Source organism: Psittacula echo (genome assembly GCF_963264785.1).
Source record: "Psittacula echo genome assembly, chromosome: 7".
Classification (NCBI taxonomy): Eukaryota; Metazoa; Chordata; class Aves; order Psittaciformes; family Psittacidae; genus Psittacula; species Psittacula echo.
The window spans coordinates 28,078,177-28,092,978 of record NC_137740.1 but is presented as its reverse complement, the minus strand read 5'-3'; the positions used below and the strand labels follow the sequence as shown (position 1 = coordinate 28,092,978).

At 49.6% G+C, this 14,802-nt stretch overlaps 1 protein-coding gene and 1 pseudogene across 2 annotated transcripts; both read right to left on the bottom strand.

The window, feature by feature from the left end:
• Nucleotides 1-2,999: 2,999 nt before the first annotated feature.
• LOC308224241 (cytoskeleton-associated protein 5 pseudogene) lies at nucleotides 3,000-6,773 on the bottom strand (annotated as a pseudogene). Its single transcript has one exon. The product of its transcript is annotated as a cytoskeleton-associated protein 5 pseudogene (transcript).
• Nucleotides 6,774-12,894: 6,121 nt separating this feature from the next.
• SST (somatostatin) lies at nucleotides 12,895-14,283 on the bottom strand (the record flags this gene model as incomplete). Its single annotated transcript, XM_080622962.1, has 2 exons — nucleotides 12,895-13,107; nucleotides 14,146-14,283. 2 exons carry the CDS (start codon nucleotides 14,281-14,283, stop codon nucleotides 12,895-12,897), a joined length of 351 nt encoding a protein of 116 aa, XP_080479088.1.
• Nucleotides 14,284-14,802: the final 519 nt, after the last annotated feature.

Sequence of the window (14,802 nt, the reverse complement as noted above, 5' to 3'; positions counted from 1 at the left end):
GTGCTAGAAATCGTTCTTTCAAGGCACAGGCCTCCACTGTCCAGAGCTGAGCGCAAAGTTCTGCTCTCTTTCTTAACATGTGCCTGTTGTGCAAAATCCAGAGCAAGCACCCAGACCCATGCTGGACCATGAGACCCCACTGTGTGCTGTTTGCTGTCAGAGTCAAGCAAGAATAACTTGCAGATCATCATCTTGTTGTTCAGGGCACTCCTGACTGTTGCTAAGGGGCACATGTGAGAACGTGCTGAGAATATTCAAGAGGCTGCTTACTCCTGAATAATTCCAGGACTCTGCTGAAGAACTTATCTCCTATCATATGTCTGCAGGACAGGGACTGTCACTTGTTCTGAATTTGTGCTGCACCCACTATGAGAGGTTTCTAACTTCTGAAAGGAGCCCTGAGGCACTCTGATAATGTGAAGCATCATTAATAGTCTGCCTGCATGGCAAATATTGCAAGGCTTCCAAACACTTGACTTTTCCTCATTTTCTACAGCCTTTGGAAACCTTACAAATGGTTCAGTGCTGCCTGCTGGTTAACAGTTTTTCCTCTAGCAGTGTGACAGATGCAGCACTGCAGTTGCAGTATGGGTTAGGAAGACAGCCTGGTGACAGCATACTGCCAGAGAGGCTTTTGCAAGGGGAACGCCATTACTGGACAAGTTTCATTGTGGACTGACAGGGCAGTGGGTGTACAGACGGAATGACGTCTGTGCATCTCTACAGAGCATTTCCAGAACATGGTAGAGAGGAAGCTGTAGAAGCAGGTGCTTGAGGGGCACTGGCTACCAGCAGAAAGAGAGCACAGCACTGAAAGAAACCTCTTGGAACAGCATGTCCAGTTGCCCGACCCCACAATTTACTTTTGGAAAGCCACATGAAGAGCACCCACTTGTGTTGCATGTAAGCTACAAAACCCCAATCCAGCCTCAAAGCTTATATCCTTTAGCACAAAAAGAGAAGGTGTCCCAAAGACAAAGTGGAAAGGAATCAAAGAATAGGAACTGTAGAGGCATCAGTCATGTTCTCTTGGTGAATCCTTCAGCTACCCAGCCAGAAAAGAAGGCAGAAAGTGAATACAGATATACCAGAGCCTGATTTCATGGGTACTGGAGCAGCCCCTGGGCAGGTACAGCACTGGATGAATGGATGTCCATGAATTTGTATCAGCATTAGAGAGAGTTTTCAGCAAACAAGTTATTCTGGCCATTCAGAAAGGGTAATTACACTTTGAGATCTCTGGGGCATTTTTTCTTGTTGGCCAATAATCAGACTGTGTATTTCTTTTTTCACATTTTAATTGAAGATATAGTTTAGCTATGTTCACTGGGCAGCTAGCTCACTCTGCCTGAGTACAAATGCTTAATAGTATTTTGTAATTGGCTGGATTATCTATTAATAAATAAGCCTTGTAATTTAGTGAGCATCCTCGAAGTGCTTACTGTTATATCTGGCACAAAGCTGAGGACTCCTACCTTCAGGAACTCACAGGCGAGAGGGCTGTTAAAGACAAATTGTTTTACATAAGAATAGCAGTGTGCCTCTTGGGAAATGTGGGAAGGATGGGCTGGGATGAGGCAGTCTTTCTGCAGTTGTATATAGCACCTCTGCTCTCTTGAACCCTTTCAGTTTGACAAGTGGAAGTGGTTTTGAAAGCCTAAGTCTTAATTGACTTTACTTAATAAAAAAACCCCAGAAACTTGTACAGATCACTTTCCCCAATGAACTTCATATTGCAGCCTTTGCCTTTGGTAGGCTTATTGTGCAGCTGGTAGTAAGGCAGAGATGCTGTTTGAAAGCCCTGATCTATTCAGGCAGCCCCCAGCTTGGAACCAGGGCACTTTTAGTCTGATACTTTAATAATCAAGAATGTTTCAACAGCTAGAAAATCCCATGTCAGAAGTGCCCCTGCGGAGGTTGTCCTGGCAGGATCAGCACCCTGATTGGTTCTCTACCCTGTGCTCTGGACAGATTTGCGTGCTCCGGGTTCAACCTTGCCCCAAGACATCAGTCTCATGCACTTTATTTTTTTAAAGGTTAAAATGTTGTGCTGTGACATGGAAATACAAAGACTTTGACCTATGGAAACAAGCAAACCCTATACCTGTTCTCTGCAGTGCCGAGGGAACCTGGGAGACCCTAGTCCATTTGCCTAAGGGAATCTCCTGGTCTTCAGACTTATCTCCTCTCTGGCTTTAGGAAAAACAGCAATTTGCTCTTCTTTCTATTTACCTGCACCGCCTGGGGAAGGGATCAGTCTTTGCTTACTCACCCAAGGAGCCCAGCCTGAGCTGGAGTGACACCTCCCTAGGTACACACATGCTTTTAATGCTCCCCTCACCTGTGCCCCAGCACTACCTGCCCTGTTCTTTGCTCTTCTGAGCCATCATGGAAAAACATCAACCAGAAACTGGGGCTGGCTCCTGGGTGCTGCAGCCGTGGAGTGCCAGCTCACAGTTAACTTGCCCGGTATTCATGCTGGAGTTTTTTCTTTATTGGTTTGTGGTTCATGTCATCTGTCCGTTGATGTGTGTATGGAGGAGGGCTAGCTAGTTCTGAGGTCCTGATGCTATTTCTGCTGGTGGTTTTTCATGCCACCATGGACACCCCTATGTGCAGTCCTGGAAAGGAGGGAGAAGCTGGCATTGCCATTCTTCAAGGGAAGCTAACTGGAAGGGAGCCTGCCATGGGCTGTCTTGCTCTCAAGGCTGTGTTGCTACTGAAGGTGAATGGCAGGTTTTCCAGGTGGTAGGAATGGCATCACCTCCTTCCCCTTTATGGTCCCTCCTGGGATCCTGGTTGACCTAAGGAGAGATGCTTCCACCTCAGGGGACATCCCCAAGGGAGGAGGAGGAAGATGCTCTCTGTGTCTTATTATGTCTGGATGTTGGCCAGGCTTTGCTGCACATAGCTCTGCAAGAGGAGGGGGAGGTTTTCTAAGAAAGACTCCATCTTGGGCCACTTTTTCTTACATTCACATAACCCCTCTTGACCCTCCCTCAGACTCTCCTAGGAACAAATTTTCTAGAAGATGCTCTCTCTGGCACATCACCTGCTTTGTCCTTTGCAACCCTGCGACCTGCCCAGGGGTTCTCCTTCCTTGCTTGTACAGCTGGTTTTTTTGCCTCCTGTTTGATAACAGGACTGACTGTCTTTCGGAGGTAAGCTTCCACCTCTGAGCCAGCTGCATCATCAATCAGGGTGAGGTGGTCCAGGATCTTCACTCCTTTCAGCTTGCACAAGTGATGCAACAGAGTTTTCAGGGCCCACAGAGGGAGATTGTTTGTGTGCTGCCTCAGTTTTTCATTTGGGATTGCCTTCATCATCAGCATGTGGGCATCCAGCAGGATTTCATCCAAGTTGATGGTGCTGATGGTGGCTGGGAGAAGCTGTGTGGTCTTCAACAGGCACTGGGCTAGCAGGTCAGAAAACTTCCCTGGGATGCCCTTAACAGTCAGGCTGTCTTGAAGCAGCTTCAGCAAGGCACAAACAATTCTTGTCTGGTCAGATTTTTCCAATACCCTTTTCATGAGGACTTTAATAGACTGTATGAGCTTCTGATCTTTCTCTAGGTGTCCATCCAGGAAGTCTAGCATTAAGGTAGAGAGGCTGCTCATTACATCCTTAAGCACTTCCACTGAGGCCTCCTGAGCCAGCTTATTCTCCCGGAAGACACAGGTACAGGCCTGAATGACACAGTTACATTGCAGAATGATTTGTTCCTTACCCAATTTCTTGCCTGCTTCCTGTTGCTGGTTGATAAACTTGAGTGATTGAAAGCTGGCTGCAAGGAACTCATTAATGTGCCCAGACATGGCTTCTATGTTGTTCTGTCTCAGGATCATCTCAATTGCTTTCATTGCCTGGATGCTGGTGTCAGTGTCGTCACTGCTAATGCGACAAATAAGGGAATTAATGGTGGAGGTGATGTTATGACATGTGTCATCAGTGTCTGAGGAGATAGGCAGGGTTTGGAATTCAGGGATTGTTTCTAACTGTATAATACCCTTCAGTCTAAAGAGACTGTATTTTCTGGAGACCAGCCTGCTCACTTGCTCACCTACCTTTGGAGGTAGTGCCCGGGGACGTACCATATTGAAATTTCCTCCTTGAGAGGTAGTGGGTTCTGGCTTTGAGGGTGTATCTCCCGCATGCTTACAGGTGACTTCAGATCTTGTGTTTGAATCATGCTGAGATTTCTCACTGAAATGCTTTGCTGAGGAAACTCTTGGCCTGTCAGGTTCCTGTTTTGCAGTCTGCCCCAGTATCCTCATATGTTCTTCGGGAAGATCCCCAATCATTTTATACAGGGCTTCCCCATGAGTTTTGCAAGCTGTAGCCATAATGTTTAGAGCAGCTTTATGAACAGCACTATGCTGATCTCCAAGGAAAGCAGCTATCCTCTTCAATGCTTTTCTAGGGCTTGGCTCGCATACATCCAAGCCATAGGTTTCAAGGAGATAGCCCATCTCCACCAGGCAGCCTTCCTTCTGCTTAGTGTTACTGGACTTGATGCCTTCCATGAGGAAGCCAAACACCTTCTTAGGTGGATATATCAGGCACATCCTCTTCAGTATGGCATGCACCAATCTGAGAACAGTTTGCCTTGGCTCCCCCATCTTCAGGATCAGGTATGGCAGAAATGAAACGGCCTCGTTGTCCATCAGCTGGTACTTCTCTTGGATCAGCAAGGTTAGCAGCAGATTGAGGTAATCTAGGCTCTTGATAAGGACCCATGTGTTGGTGTCAAAAAAACGCAGGGTGAGCCATTTCAAGATCAGATCCAGACAGCTGATGACTCCTTCCTTCTCTGTCTTTAAGTGCTTGGCCATGATGGCCAAGGCTTTGACGTGGTGTGGGAAGCTAGAGTGGAACAATTCCACCTGGAAGCTGCTGGACACACAGTCGTTCATCTGAGCTTTCAGCTGCTTAACATACCTGTCACTGGGAGCTGTGAAGTTCCACTGCAGCACTTTGCTGCTTTTCTCATCTCTCATTCTCTGCTCTTTCCCGTTGGGGACAATGATAAAGATAGGTGCCAGTTTGCTGACCCCATCCTTCTTAGTGGAATTCGTTTCAGCTTTTTTGTTGGCTAAACCTGTGCCTTTCAGGACTGTTTCCCTAGACTCCAGCTCCTTGGGACCCCGGTTCTCCTCTCTGCTGGTATTGGATGCTGGCTCTTTAGTTGGTTCTTGTGAAGACAAAGTTGTTGCTGCTGGTGGTGTGGTTAGAACAGAGGGGACAGTGATTGTGGTGGTGACTCTAGGGTGTTTGGGAAGTGACTTAGCAGAAGCAGTGGACTGGGCTGTCAGACTGTCATTGACATTCTCCAGTATTGCAAGCACATGCTCCTTTGCAGCTGCCTTCAGCCCACTGGTGGCTTCAGCCATCTTCTTAAAGCCAAGGTGCATTATGAAGAAAGGCAGGGCTGCCTGCGAGGCTCTCTGCACATCCCTGTTGTTGTCCTGCAGGGAAGAGTAGAGGTGAGGTACACACTGAAGCAGGTCTGAGGGAGCTGACTTGAGCGTTGGCAGCTGTTCAGCCAGCCACTGCATCAGCTCTTGCTTCTGTAAAGGCATTTCTTCACCTGGATCTTCGGAAATGTCCCACCCATCCAGCCACTCCAATATGTTCATCTGTGCAGCCCAGGCATTCACGGCAGCCAGGGCAGCAGCTCTCACATTGCGCTTGCTTTCCGTAAACAGAGTAATGAGGGAAAAGCCCAAGTCCTTCATGTGCTGTTTGACATTTGAACCCGTGGCTGTGGAGAGTTGCTGGAGGACCCTTAGGGTCATCTGTACTTGGGTGGGGTTTGGGTTGCACAGACAAGCCCTCAGGGCTCTTGCGAGCTCTCCTGTGTTTGGCTGGGTGAATCTGGCATTCTGAAGGATCGCTGCAACCTCTTCCAGGCCCTCCCTCTGGATGGTCCACTTCTTCTTAAGCAGCTTTGACACCAATTCTGGTGTGATCCTGTCACTAATGTCTATGGCTTTAGTCCTTCTGTGATTCCCTGGGTCCTCCTGGACCCTGTCATCTGGGCATAACTTGGGGTTGGCACGACTGGGAATTGGTGGGATCTGTCCATGCAGCTTTTTCAGCTCAGCATCTACCTGAGGAAGAAGGGGCAGCTCTTCACTCTCAATCAGTGCTCTTAGGGAGTCTCCCATATACAGGTAAATAACACCCAGCAAGGTGATGGCTGATCTCTGCACACCTAAGTGAAGAGCAGCAAGAGCGATCTTCAGGGTCTTGACCAGTGCCTTGGCCTCCATCCCTTCAAAGCCAAACTCCAGAATTGCTTTTGACATCCAGTCCAAGATCTTAGAATGGATCCTGGAGTTATTCTGTGAGAAGGCCAATGATATAGCTGTCTTTGCGGTCCAAGGCAGTGAACATGCCTCTGCTATAGCTGTTAGGGTTCCTTGAGCATTGCTGCTGCATAGCACATCACCCACCATTTCCACCACACTTTGCAATGCAATTTGAGCAGATGTTCTGGAGAAGTCTCCTTTCTGGGCTAGCAAAGTGATGATGTGAAGCTTCTTCTGCATCACCTGGAGCTTTGTTTCCTCGTGTCCTTGTAACAGCAGTCTCACCAGGGCTTGGCATGGTATCTCACTTGTCTTCGTCTCCCTGACAATCTTCTGAATGGTATCCATGCTGGAAATCCTCTCTTTCCAATTGTTGCTTTCCAAATGTTGTATGCAGGTTTCAGGGAGAATAGCTGCTGCCTTTTCCCTACACTCTTCTGCTGAGAGCTCCGGTTCAAACATGTTGCTTGAGCTCAGTACTCCTGTTTCCTATTGCTTCTGTCTTTCCAGGGACAGAGGAGTTTCCTTCCAAGGAACCTAAACCAGGAGAAAGAGAGTACTACTGGGTATCCCTGCCATTCTCATGCTGATGGAGATGTTAGGGCAGCAGCTTTGGGCAGCATGTAGCCATGGAGCAGCCCTGGAGAGCACCATCCATTGTGAGGTTGGTGCGACCCTAGCTGTGCTGAGGTACAGCCCACAGGAAGCCGCACTGGTGTGGTGGTGTCCCATTGCCACAAGCAGCTACCACTCTTCCCATAGTGGAGTCTGAGACTGTAAGATCCAGGTCCACTTCTTGCAGCTGGGAGAAGACATCAGCACAGGTAACATCACCTATGGCCCCCATTGCCTCCAGGGGCTGTTTATTCAAACCACGGACGATGCAGTGTCTTGCAGCCTAGAGCTCTTGTGTCTGGGCAACAGTGGCACACATTGTGCCGAAATGCCACCATCACAGGCTATCTGGTCCCCATAGCCCTTCTTACCTCTGCACTGGCTGTTGCTGCTTAGACTGTGAAGTTTGAGGAGAGCTGAGTGAATAAGGAGTTGTTTTGGATGCTGAACAACAAAAAATGCCAGGGGAAAAAGATTTGCATGGAAGCAATTTCTTACAGGTTGCTGTTATTGAAATTCCGCTTTACTCAACCCTAGATAGAGTAGTTCACTTATTTTCATCTTACTTAACTTTCTTCTGACCCTTAAAAAATTGACAACTCTTGACATGAGAAATGAACAGCAGGCACTTACTTCCGGGGAAAATTTTTGTCGGTGCAGAACTCTGTCTCCAGCCCATCTTCTGTGGTGAGGTTGTAGCCAGAGCTCAGATAGCCCCTGGCACACAGGACATCCATCCTCTGCTTTTAGATACAGATCATAAATAGGGCAATCTGTGCTCTTTGGCTCTCTCTGCTGGCTGCAGTGCACCCCATTCCAAGGCTTGTGCTCAGCAAATGTTCCCCCACATTGCACCCTTTGGGGAACAGGCTAACAGAGATGAGCAGAGATGCAGGGAAAGAAATATTGTATTTGAGCCTCTGGGAAGAATCACAAACTCTGACAAGCACAAGAAATAAAATAGGGGGAAAAAAGAGGTGGCAGCAAAGATTTACAACAAAGCCTTGCAAATGTGACAGCCAATTTCCAGGGGCATCCTTTTTCTTCCTTAAACCTCAGTCCTGAGCAAAAGGAGAGATTTTTCTTGAAGGCAGAACACAGATGTGTGTAAAGAAGCAAACAGTCTACTTCAGGGCACAGCAGCACACACTGATTACTGCTCCAAGAGGGATTCACTGACTTCTGCTCTGTGCCCAGGAGATCTCCTAACAAGGGTTGAGGGACGAGCAAGGGAGGGTCCGGGGGCATCTCTCGGCACATCTCTTGGGAATGCTTTGCCAAGGCTGGAGGCCAGGAACGCTTTCCCTCCCCACACCACAGAGCACTCCAGGCTGCTGGCGGCAAGAGCCAGCTGCATAGGAGGGAGAGGCAGGCAGTGGAGAGAATCAAGAGGGATGCTCTGGTGTTGTGTGTGAGACCAATTCCATCTTTCTGTGGTCCAGCAGCCAACACAGATGATAAACAGACTCTGGATTTGGGTGCACCATTTTATACTTTATCAGGAGGAAATACTGTTTACCTTTACTAAATTCATTTTGTTAGTTGAATTACCAGGTGGGTTTCTTTGTCGGATGATGCTGGAAATATTATTTTATGGCACAAACTGGCATTTGTACTATACATATGAGAAAAACTGAACCATATTTGTGAGCTTATTAATTTTTTTCTTGTGTTCTACAAGTTGTTTATGGGGTAAATCTCCTAAGACTGGGATTTAAAAAGATCTTCTGAGGTACATAATAACCAGTCATTCTCGGAAGTGCAATTACATGTTTGCAAAAGGTAACAAATAATTCCCTAATAAAACAAAGACAAAGGACAAGGAGCTGCTCAGTGTAAGTGAGTTTTATTGCATTATTCTGGTGAGAAGCTGTCAGAGTCAGAAGGTGTTCAGAGAGAGCAGAGAGTACAGTCTGTTCTTTTATCATAATAACTTTTATTGCCTAGGTATAGCTTTTTTCACCCTGGTCTATAAACATCCTGCTGCTTTCCTTTCAGAGAATTAGGACTTGGTCGCAGCAGCAAGTGCTCTTTCTAAATGCTTGCTGCTGACCTATACGGGGGCTGCAGGTTGATCCAATGTTCCCCAAAGGTGCTGGGAGTTGGGCAGGATGGAAAGGAGGAAGATTCCTGTGGTGAGAACTGGTCTGGGAATGTGACATGCTCCCACTAGCTGCTGATCAGTGATGGAGTCATGGTGTAATGCTTGTTAGGAGCCACAGAGGCAAAGTAAAGGCAAAGGAAGGGCAGAGCACCTTGCAGGCTGCTCTGGGTGAAGGGTAGCTGTGCCCATGCATCCAGAGGCTTGGTCTTTTCTGCACAACCAAAGGGAGTTGACTGGCCCCAGAGTGGTCCTAGGCAATGAAATCTGGATCCCACAAATATTTCCTCTGCACCACAGTTAGGCTCACTTGAAGTTATCTATCACTAACAGTCCTTCTGGGCCAAGGAAGACTTGTCTTTTTCACCAGTTTGGGCTGCACGTAAAGAAAATCCTGGCCTGCTTGCTAGAACGAATGACACCCCACCACATACCATTAATCAGAGAGCTTGCTGCTGGGGGTGGCTAAGAAGCTTGTCACTGACTTCCCATTGGAGAACATGTGTTTCCAGGTCTTATACAACCTTTTCTGGTTTTCATTAAAAGCATCTTTTCAAACAGCAGTTTCAAGCCCTGTTATGTGGCTCCTCATGGACATTACCCTGCACTGCCTCAGATGAATCACTGGGTTGAAGCTGCCTGCTAGGATGGGGATTGTTCTCAGTCTGCCCTTGACACCGAGTGCAAGAGGGGAGATGAATCAGCCATGTGTGGATCATCATAGCCCATAACCTCCCTCAGACCTGTGCTGAGGCTGTTCCTTTGTGGAGCCTTGGCTCTGAGCTGTGGAGAACATCACTTGAGAACCTCTCACAAAACCTGCTCTCCCTTTGGCATCCTATGGGACCTGAGCACACCTCATCATCAACACACACATCAACAGTACTCATCCTGGGTTCAGCCTTGTCCAGCAAGAGTCTTCCTAACCCAGGACTCTGTTTTGTGGCTGCATTGCCAGGAATTAAATATAGTAGTTTAATCTCTTTAGCCCACAATGCCCACCTATCACAGAGAAACAAGAAATCTGTCTTTGTCTTTCTAGTCTTTTCAGCTTAGCCAGGCGAGACCATCTCTGGCATTGTGTTAGTGCGGCTCCCAGCACCTGGGATTGCTGGTGCTGCCGCAGTGCAATTATGTGTGGTGATACTGTATTTAATGCCCTAGGAATTGTCTCCCCAAACTCCATGAGCTCCTGAGTTGATGGAACGATCAGCTTTGTCTTTCTGCCTCTGAATTGAGGACATTTGCACATATCTCCACCAGTATATCTTCATTAAGCTTTGCAGAAGCTGCCGTGACGTGACGCCAGCTGTATTGCTGAAACAGGCTGGTCTAGTGTGTGAATCACTCTGTCTTTAATTCCTGCTTGTGCTCGAGGATCATCTGCATCCCTATTTGTGCTAAGTTTCACTCGAGCATTTGGAAGGATTAAACTCCCTTCAGAAGCACTGGCTGAGCACTGACCAAGAGGAAAAACCTCAGGCGAGTAGTGGTCTATTTATATCCCATGAAAGATGGACTCAGTGCATAAGAATATTAAAGCCCCTGGCACCTCCACCCCCATTCTGTTCCTGTAGCTGCTGTCTTGAGACTGTCTCAGCATTGAAGAATTAACTGCTTTATGAAAGCTAAGTGGAACCTCAGTCAAGACAGGAGCTAGCAGCCAGGGATGGGGAGGTCTCTGCTTTACTGAATCCCCTAAAATCTGTTTCCTGGATGATGCACAGCAGCCAAGGAATCAGACATGAGCTGGGACTGTTACTTTCCCCTCAGAGAGTCTTCCTCCACTTTCAAACAGTGTCTGCTTTTAGGGCTCATTACCTGTGCTTCTCAAGTGTCTTTTTGGTGGCTTCCCCCCTGACAGTGCCAGCCCTGCGCCTCTCCCAAAGGTGAGTTAATCCTGCATCTTTCACAGCTGCATCAGCCGCAGAAACCCTGGAGTGAAAAAGGGCACCCTGTGTGCTGGGGCTTTCACCCTGCCTCCCCAGAGTGCCTGGAGGATCACCATTCCTGCCCAGTCTACAAAGTACCCAGCTGCAGTAAAGAAGGCAGAGCCCTTTTCCCCACCACAGTGCATGTGGGGTGATGAGAATGAGGGCTGTGCATATCCCTGCGTAACACCGCAAAACCTATCCCTCTGACAAGGGATGGGGAGAGGAGACTCCCAGGAGCTGGGGAGATGCAGGGTAATGTCACAGCAAGGCTTGTCCAGAGGGTGCAGGATCCAGCTTCCCCAACAGCAGGCAGGCAGGGAGCATGCAGCCCTTTCACCCTGCCACCAGCACAGGCAGTAGCCATGGCTGCCCTGCTCCAAGAAAAGAGGGCAGCATCCTGTCCTCCCTCTGGGCTCACAGGGGCCGATGCCAGGAGCTCCCCTCCCCGTGCACGTCCACCTTGCCCTCACCAGTTACCAGCCCAGGAGAGCCCTGCAGTGAGTGAGCATGGCAGGGCTGGGATAGCATGTTGGCACTGCTATAGCTCCCAAAGACAAGGGATTCACCTGTCCCCAGCTAAAACCTAGCAAACCTCTTCCCACAGGGAAGGAGATGCAGACCAAGAGCAAAGGCAATGGCCCATGAGCCATCAACAATGATGCCCCATAGGGAGCTATGCTCAGCACAGACCAGAGGAGACTGAACATACCCTCATTTGGGGAATTCATCTCTATCAGGATCATGCTCAGCCCTCCACTCATGCACATCTCTAAGATCCCCCATTTTTCATCTTTCCTTCACGTATGATGGCTGCAAAATGTTTGTTACCTTTAATCCTGAATAATGAATTTCTTATCAAAGTGACACCTCTCCCTATTCAGAATGATTCTCTATGGCTCCAGCTCACCCACAGCTGCTTGTCACAAACCAGCATGGCCAGAAAGGGAAGAAACTCTGCAAAAGCCCGAAGAATTTCTCTTCATTGAGAGAAACATGTCTTTCTCCAGATGCTACCTCCTACCCTGCTGAACCTTTTAGTATTGCCTTTAATGATGATATACTGGATAGAAAAACTGCTGTAACCAGTTTATTAGACAGAGAGGAGCTAGCCGTATGGGGTTAACATCTCAGCCTTAGAGAGATGCGAAACCTCCCCCTTCAAAGCAGAACAAAGGAAAACTTCCCAAAGGAATCCAGAAGCAGTGTCTGTGGGTATGTTGCAAAGAATAAAATATGCCAGGTAAGAAAACCCTTTAGTTTTTGTGGCTGAGGAGGAAATAAGTTATGTGCAGGGTAAACTTGTACCGTGAACTACTTTTGTGATCCCTATCACTTAGAATACACAGCTATGATTTATTGTGATGCCTCTGGTGATGGATGTAAATCCTCTAGTCTGACTGAAGTGCCAGCAGTGTGGATTTGCCTTAGCCACAATTACAGGGAATTGATATTTAAAGTACCACTGTGTCTCTAGCTCCCTTAGAAAGTTCACAGCAAAAAAAATGATTGTGTGTGTGTGCGCATGTGGATGCTGTTTGCTGCTGCTGCCCTGAGACGGGAGGCATTTCAAAGACAAGCAGCCCAAGAGGTAACTGAGGTTTTCCTCATTGACCACGAAGTCTCAGCATCACCGTTTGAAACATAAACTTTATTGCAACAAAGAATTAAAAATAGTACATCTGAAAGAGTTGCAGAGTGCATGTCATTGAAGAACTATTCAGAAATCACAACTCAAGCAAACTGTGTACAATTGGAACAGAAAGTTTTATTAAAACGACTGGAAATCAAACTCAAATTTTCCTTGTTTCTTTCATTTCACCATAACCGTGGATTGTGTATTTACAGTCTTCGCCTCTGGTGGTGAAGGTTCTGCTCAGAACAGGGGCTAGGAAGAAGGCAGGGATGGATAGGGAGGAGAGGTGGGTTTCAAAAGCTAACAGGATGTGAAAGTTTTCCAGAAGAAGTTCTTGCAGCCCGCTTTGCGTTCCCGGGGCGCCAGAGCAGGGTTTGAGTTAGCTGAGCGCTCCAGCTCCAGTCTCACTTCATCCTGCTCAGCCCCTCGGGACAAGTCCTCAGACTCCAGGGCTTCATTTTCTGTCTGGCTTGGCTCTGAGAGCAGTTCTGCCAAAAAGTACTTGGCCAGTTCCTTGGGAGAGAAGAAAGAGAGAGGAAGGGAGAAAGAGAGACCACAATTACTCCTTGGCTTTCGGGGGCTCACACTCCATCTCTGAGACATTTTTGTGCCCAGATTAGAGAAAAGCAGGACTCTGGAGGAGAAGGAAAGCCTGGCTTCCCAAAGAGCCCAGCCTGACAGCTGCTCTGCAGCAGCTGCGGCTCTGCTTTATATGGAGCAGAAAAGCACTGACGTCTACCTGGTGTGGGAAAGAGACTGCTGTCCTGGCCATGGCAGGGAACAAAGTCATCTGAGCACCACATCACCTTTCCTTGCCACTGCTCCAGCACATCGTGCCAGACTCAGCAAGGATGCTGTGAGGCTGCTGCTAAAGTGACACAGGAAAGATCTTTGGGGGAATCTCACAGGGGAGGTTGAGTTGGGACACACTCTCGTTGGGAGTTATTTCTCCTTTTGTGCCTCCAAGCCCTAGCTTCTCCCTTGCACGGATAAGGACATCCTCCTGCTGCACCAGGAAAGCTGCCTTCTTTCAGTACCTTGGAGAAGCCCTGGAGAGCTTCACCAGAGTCTCTGCCCTCTGCCCTGGCAGCGGCTGCTCCTCATCCCATTGCAGCACCCAGCTGGGCTGGGATAGAGGTGGGGGTATGTCTGTCTCTTCCTGCCCTCAGCTGCTCAGCCTGTCCCTGGCTCAGCCCGTCCCTGGCTCAGCCCTGGGCAGGGAATCAGGAGACCTGTCAGGGAACCGGAATCTGCAGCAAGCAACTGGAGGGGAGAGCTGAAACGGGGACACCGGGGAAGTCTGATGAGGAGCTAGAGATCTGCACTGAGGGTACTGGGGTGCCCGGTGAGGAAGGGGAGGGGTCTGCAGCAGGGAAGCCGAGTACGCAATGGGGCTGCCAGGGTCTCTGCTGAGGAAACGGAGGGTCTGCAGTGGGGAATCAGAGGAGTCTCTGGAGGAGAAGCGGGGATCTGGAGCAGGACCGTTGGGATACCCGAGGGATGCCAGAGGGGAGCCCGGCAGAGGTGGCCGCCCCGTCGCGGGGCTCTCACCTGCTTCCCAGCGGCGGCAGCCAGGGACTTCTGCAGGAACTGCCGGAGTCGCGGGTCCGAGGGAGCGGCCGAGACGGTGCCGACGGCCAGGGCGATGGAGAGCAGGGCCAGGGCGCACTGGAGACGGCACGACAGCATCTCGCCGGCGGGTCGGACGCGGAGAGGCGGCGGCGGGTCGGCGCTGACGGCTCCGCTGCGGCTGGGCTCCGGCGTTGGGGATCTCCTAGCCGCCCGCCGCCTTTATAAACCCTTCTCCTGACGTCAAGGCGGGGGCGCCCCCCTCGCCCCACGCCGCCGGGGGTGGGTCCCTGGCCGGTACCGGGGGGGGGCCTTGACCGGGGATGCTCCGCTCTGCCCGGGGACGGTCAAGCGTCCACGGTGCCCCTCGAGTACCCCCGCTACCGTCGCCCCCCGGCCGCCCCCGGTAAATTTTCTCCCCAGATCAGTGTCCCTGACACTGCTCGTCCACTCCCTCCTCCCCAGACACGCTGCTCCCCCCGGCGCAGCGGTGTGGGGTCCGGGCTGTGCACCGCTCACCCTGCGGGTCTGATCCCCATGCCGGAGGGCTGAGCCCCCCAGCAGACCCGGTGCCAAAGCCCCTCGCCCTAACGTGGCTTCCTGCCCCGTCGGGTAAGAAAAGGATGCAGAGTCAGGGGA